Source organism: Alosa sapidissima, chromosome 5, assembly GCF_018492685.1.
Source record: "Alosa sapidissima isolate fAloSap1 chromosome 5, fAloSap1.pri, whole genome shotgun sequence".
In the NCBI taxonomy this organism is placed as follows: domain Eukaryota; kingdom Metazoa; phylum Chordata; class Actinopteri; order Clupeiformes; family Clupeidae; genus Alosa; species Alosa sapidissima.
Genome location: NC_055961.1, coordinates 4,438,862 through 4,445,397, shown reverse-complemented (window position 1 = coordinate 4,445,397; position 6,536 = coordinate 4,438,862). Strand labels below are relative to the sequence as shown.

Sequence of the window (6,536 nt, the reverse complement as noted above, 5' to 3'; positions counted from 1 at the left end):
GGCCACGTCCCTAAAGTGGATTGATGCATAACTTTCAGACAGAGCAACAAAGGTGATAGGCTAGGTAAGCCTATCATGTTTTCTTCCTTGGTCCATTCTAAACCCAAGTATGAAAGGTTAATGAAAATCATCCAGGTAGTTATGGCCTATTTTATCAGTAGGCTACTGTTTTGTGACTTTTAATAGTCAATGTAGTAGGCTACAGGGGCATAGCATAAGATCCTGGGACCCTGCATAGGCAGTCCTGATGGGCCCTCATGACCCCCCCCCCCCCCCCCCCCCCCCTCATGCATATATTCCAGACTTTTCAAGGGCCCTCCCTCCCCTTGGGGCCCTAGTAATCAGTACTGGTTTTATCCCCAGTCCGACGCCCCGGATGTAGTAAAAGTTATTGAAGATGTTTGTTTTCTGACCACCTAACAAGGTATGGAAAAGGTCAATGAACTGCATTGATACACCTGTATTTAATAGTGAAGATCAAATGAAGGTGATTTGCCACTGTCACCTCCTGCGTGTCTCTGAGAACAATGCTCAGCCACATCCGATGGTCTGCAGCATCAGGGTGTTTGTGGTGAAGACGCAGTCTGCCTGCTCAGACGGCGCCTAACACTGAATAGTAACAACTGAGCTGTCGCCCACCATGCTCAACCAACACACTCTAGCTGATACACAACGCAAGTTTCTGAGCAATGTTTCAGGCCCATGTTCCTAGGTACTGTGGTTCTGCCATGTTCCCATTGATATTGGCCAACATTTCTTTCTAAAGAACTTTAATCATCAGTAGGAAAATGTTCATCCAATCAGAACACATGGAACTGGTTATGTGGTTGCACAGCAACATCAAATAGTTGCCCCATGCCCCTGCACTCTATGGACTGGAGTGATGGATATGAATCATGACTGTTGAAGCAACCTACAGTAAGAATTGGTATTAATCCCTTGTGATTTTTTAGTATATGCTGTACCCATGTAGCCTAATTTGTCAGGGTGTAGGGCATGGAAATCTCTTGAACAGCCCTGGCCATTGGAAAATGAGGCTTAAGGAATTACCAGTGTGTTAAACTGACTAAAAGGGTCACATTTCTGTATGGTTATATAGCACACACCAAGCATTCCATGCATGCAATATTAATGTACCGTGAGGAGATGCCGTGATTTTGTTGAATTGAACTATGTTGTGTTGCTTAATTGTAATTAGAATTAGAGATGTTTGAATGTGTTTCCGGCTTAGTGAGTGGGAAACATGTCACTATAGCTAGCCTCCTACCTTCTTCTGAGAACAATCTTCCTTTGGTCACCGTGCAGCATCAGTACTGCGTGTTTGTGGTGAACAAGCAGTTTGCATGCTCAGACAGCACGTATCCCTGACCATAACAGCGATCTGTCACCTGTCACCCACCATGCTCGACAAATAGTTTCCCTCCATGGACTGCCTACATGACTGTTAAAGCTTCCGATAGAGGAGTAATGATTAAACAATAGATTTCCTTTGTCTTTTTTAATCTTTACTGTACAATTCACTTCAACATAACTTTGTTCTTTAACAAGTATTACACATATCAAGCAGTGGTTGTTATGACTAAATACAAACTAATAGTAAAGAAAACAATAACAAAGAACATAAGTGGGACATCTTTGTGTCACTGAAATGGTTGTTAAGTATATACACGGCTGATAAAGCATTTACGGTAGGCCGCAATCGTTCAGCTACTGCAGTGGTTCTCAAACTTTTTCTGTCATTCCCCACTTTGGAGGTGGGGAATTTTCAAGCTCCATCTGACCCCATCAACAGGGCAAAATGGTAGCTTTGTAAAATGGTACTTTTCCCCTCACGTTTTATTATCATGTTAAATTTCCCGTCTCAGATCATATTGTAGCGATCTCACCCTCAGACAAGATTCATCTTTGGCCAGGACGGCCATTTATTGGAACAGGAAGACTCAGACACAATCAGACAAACAGATAGGGCAACACAGGGGTAGTCTCAGCCGCACATGCAACACACAATAAGGGTTTACCACACACATCAACACGAGGATAAACACATGAGGTACAACCAAAGAGACTAACACGCTAACAAATACACAACATGGTAAACGTAACTACAACTATTATAACCGACATTACACATTCTAGCATTCACTCGCACTGCATTCTGGGAGACACTCATTCAACGTTAAACATGTACATCCACCGACGCTACAATATGTTATTTAATTTCATATGTCGGTCTGTTTAGGACTTCTGTGTTTGTGTGTGGCTATTTTGTTTTGAATCTATCATCTTCCATGTCAAAAAAAAAAAGGTATTATGGGGGGGGGCAACAGGCTACAGTGCTCATACCATAGTGTCCACAGGGACCCAGGTTCAAATCCAACATGCAGTCATTTCCCCACCCCACCCCATTTCTCTCTCCCACCTACTTCCTGTCTCACCCTTCACTGTCCTATAAAAATAAAGCAAAAAAGCCCCAAAATATACGTAAAAACAGCAAGGCATTATTACATATTTAGAAAAAACTCAATTCCTGCAGTTCATTTGCGCCCCACCTGTCATGTGTCCATTCCCCACTAGTGAGGCCTGCCCCACACTTTGAGAATCACTGAGTTACTGAAATGTGCTGAAGTTGGTCAAGTTGGTACATAAACTCCTTTCAAAATGGACAGGTAAGTGACCCACACACTTGATTACAATATACATGTGATGTTTACTGCCCTCATACTGACACTTTCCTTGTCTTTGAGACCTGAATTTACAATCCACAAAGTGAAACTGTCTTTTACTTTTCATCATGTCTCTGATACGATCATCATGATAAGACATTCCATCTCCATTACAGACTGCTTTCACTTCCTCTTCAGGGGCTAGTATGAAAGTATTTTTTCTTTTGCACGTTTTTGTTGTATGGAAGACTTTCCTCTCATTCATAACTTGAGTGCATTGGCCTTTAGTCATTTCACCTATAATGTGTTGGTCAACAAACTTCTTGTATTGCTGGTGTGGTTTCAGTCTTGGTCTTTTTCCCATGTCTAGGCTCAGTCCAGAGACAAACAGGAGGATCACCAGCAGACCTGGCGGGAGCTGCATGTTCATGATGAGTCTTCAGAGACCCTGTACAGGACAGCAGAGGAGAGTGCTAGCAAACACTTAAACTGACTGGACAACTGGCCGAAGCGTTGCACACTGGCCTGATCATATTCACTTTGCTTAGCTTGATTGTTTTACACTTGTCGCTTTGGTTATTCAATTGCAGGTTAACATGTTTATGTCTTGATAACATGTTTGTTCTCTTAATCAAACAAAGCAAATTCACTCAACTTTTTACTCCTATATATTGTTACACAGGTGTCCAAAAACTTCATAAATATACATTAATATTAGAGTCGAACTCACAAGCAGCTCACTGCAAGCAGACCTTGTCCTCTCTCCTGGAGCTGAGCAGAATGGGGGTCTCTATGCTTCAGGTGGCTTTAAACTATCACACGGCAGGAAATGGTTGACAGTGGCTTCAGGTCTGGCCTCAAAATGAATAAAGCAGCCCCCTCCCCCAACACACACACACAAACACATGTACACACACACAGGGGTTAAAGTAGGGGGGAACGGGGAGGAACGCAGTTCCTATAATAATAATAAATATATTTTTTCATGCCAACGATAAAGCGTGATGATATTGTTAAAACTAGATGTACCAGAGAGCGGTCCAAAATATGACCGCCGCCCAGTCCAGCACATTTTTTCCACAAAAATAAATCACGCTGAAAGGCCTATATGATTCTAACTGTCTCACTAAATTGCATTATCCACACTCAATTCTCACTGGTATCTGCTAGACCAGTGTTTCTCAAACTTTTTCAGACCAAGGACCACTTAACCAATAAAAAAACCCTCACGGACCACCTAGCTAAAAAAAGAGTAGTACCTACTTCAAAAGTATATCACACAATAGGCCTACTCACTGAACCACCTTGCTTTTTGTCTTTGCACCTTGCTTATTGTGTCAGAGGATTAATATGATTTAAACTGGCATAACTTACATAGGCAATATTGCAGAACTGTTTGGATTTACATACAAGTTGGTTCAATATTGCATCTATACTATATTTTACCACGTCTGCTCGTGGACCACTTGGGATAGCTTGCGGACCACACTTTGAGAAACACTGTGCTAGACAACAAGTACTAGACACAGTTTTCTGTGAATATCTCGAGAACCGTAGGGTTTAGGAGGACCATTTTTGTTTTGTTTGTTGATCTCAAAGGGCCATGTCAACCCATTCCATAACCACTCTAAACACAAAAAAGTAAAAATGAGGTGTTGTAATCGCAGGTATCTGTGACCTAACATAGTCAAAACTGCACGAAATTGGAAGTGTAGGATCATTGTGACACCCTCTGTATGCACGCCAAGTTTCGTGGAATTCCGTTCATGGGGGGCCACACAATAAATTAATTTATGTTACTATACACCAACTGGCCTGTAGGTGGCCGGAGACAGTTTTCTGTGAATATCTCGAGAACCGTAGGGCCTAGGAGGTCCACCTTTTTTATGTATGTTGGTCTTAAGGGGGCATGTCAACCCATCCCATTACCACTTATTTCATGTATAGCGCCACCTAGTTAAAAATTAAAAAGCAAAAAATTAGGTGTTTTCATCACAATATCTCTGGCTGACAAGGTCAAAACTGCACAAAATTAAAAGTGTAGGATCATTATGACACCCTCCGAATGCATGCCAAGTTTTGTATACTTTTGTTCATGGGGGGCCTTACAATAAAATAATGTATGTGTACATTTAGTGACGTACACCAACAAGGATTCCCGGGACACTGAAAGACCGGGGTACACAAAACTTGGTGGGCATGTAACCCCACATGGATAGCATGTTGCCTTCTGATGTGCAATAGCAGCTCTATCAAGCTAAAAGCCTTCTTGCCTTCTTTAGTGCAATAGCAGCTCTATTTAGTAAATAATCGAGCTAAATGTAAAAGTGTGCTTCAGAAGCCAGCAAATGTGGCTTATTTGTATTTATTATGTGACATTGAATTTCCCCTGGGGATCAATAAAGTATCTATCTATCTATCTATCTATCTATCTTATGATGGTCTACAGAGAAATCATACCTCGCTGCGACACATCTACTCCTGTGTAGTTCAGCTCCTCAAACCCTGAGTACTGACTGATGATTTCTTCTCTGGTGGTCTCTTGAGCTGAGCTGCTATAGTGTAGCCCTTACTACTGCTGGGCTGGTTCAACAGTGCTGTGTGTGTGTGTGTGTGTGTGTGTGTGTGTGTGTGTGTGTGTGTGCTCTCTCAGGACCAGAACGACTGGATGGGGCCCCCCAGTCATGGCGATGGATCCACTAAGCCCGTCCCCATCAACCCCGACTCCACCTGTGGGGACGGCTGGGTGTGTGAGCACAGGTGGCGCCAGATCAGGTGTGCGAAGATACAGCTGGCAATGGCAAGCCTTGCACCCGACACATTCATGTTTTCAATTCATGATTGTATGTACAATAATTACTTTTATGAGGCATACATGGAATTGTTTAGCTACTATTTAACATGAACTCTTGGTCTTCTCAGAAACATGGTGGCTTTCCGTAACGTGGTGAATGGTCAGCACTTCACCAACTGGTGGGACAACGGAAGCAACCAGATCGCTTTCGGACGTGGAAACCGCGGATTCATTGTTATCAACAATGATGACTCGTGAGTTGGCCTGATATCACAGATTTTCATTTATTCAATACAATATCTATAATACAATATAACACCAAGGCCATTTCTTGGAACATTTCAAAATTACTTACACTAGGGCATATACGACATTACTGATTCTTAGTCAGCCATCCCATAATGATCATTTTGGTTGCTCCACAGGAACCTGGACATGACTCTGAACACTGGTCTCCCTGGAGGCACCTACTGTGACGTCATCTCTGGTCAGAAGGATGGCGGCAGGTGCACCGGGAAACAGGTGAATGTTGGGGGAGATGGCCGCGCCCACTTCAGAATCAGCAACATGGACGAGGACCCCTTCGTCGCCATTCACGCCGAGTCAAAGCTGTAAACGTCTCACGTGGCTCTGAAGACTTTCATACTTACATGATATAATATTAAGTAGAGATGTTAGCAGTAAAGGACCATATACATTTGCTCACAACTTAACAATAAATGCAAGCATCTGATAAGCCTGATGTGTCTTGTTTCACAGACCTTTTGAAGTAAATTACAAAATCAAATCTGAATCAATGTTCAATCAAATAGAAATTAAGAGAGAAAACCCTAAACCCTAATTGTTACAGAGAGGATGAAAATCCTTCCTTCTGTGTTCATATAATACTTCCTCCTGTTTTTTAGCATATGAGCTGTAAGGAGGACACTCGAGGGGGCACTACTGCTAACACTGCTGCTAACATTACTGCTAACACTGCTGCTAACACTGCTGCTAACATTACTACTAACACTGCTGCTAACGCTACTGCTAACAATGCTGCTAACACTACTGCTAACTAACACTGCTGCTAAAACTGC

General features: G+C 42.5%; 1 protein-coding gene across 1 annotated transcript; it reads left to right on the top strand.

Annotated features, from left to right (window-relative positions):
• The first annotated feature begins 2,658 nt into the window (after positions 1-2,658).
• On the top strand, positions 2,659-6,193 carry LOC121708998 (alpha-amylase-like). Its single transcript, XM_042091998.1, has 5 exons — positions 2,659-2,666; positions 3,034-3,133; positions 5,317-5,438; positions 5,586-5,711; positions 5,883-6,193. Exons 1-5 carry the CDS (start codon positions 2,659-2,661, stop codon positions 6,070-6,072), a joined length of 546 nt encoding a protein of 181 aa, XP_041947932.1. The 3' UTR covers positions 6,073-6,193.
• The last annotated feature ends 343 nt before the right edge of the window (positions 6,194-6,536 follow it).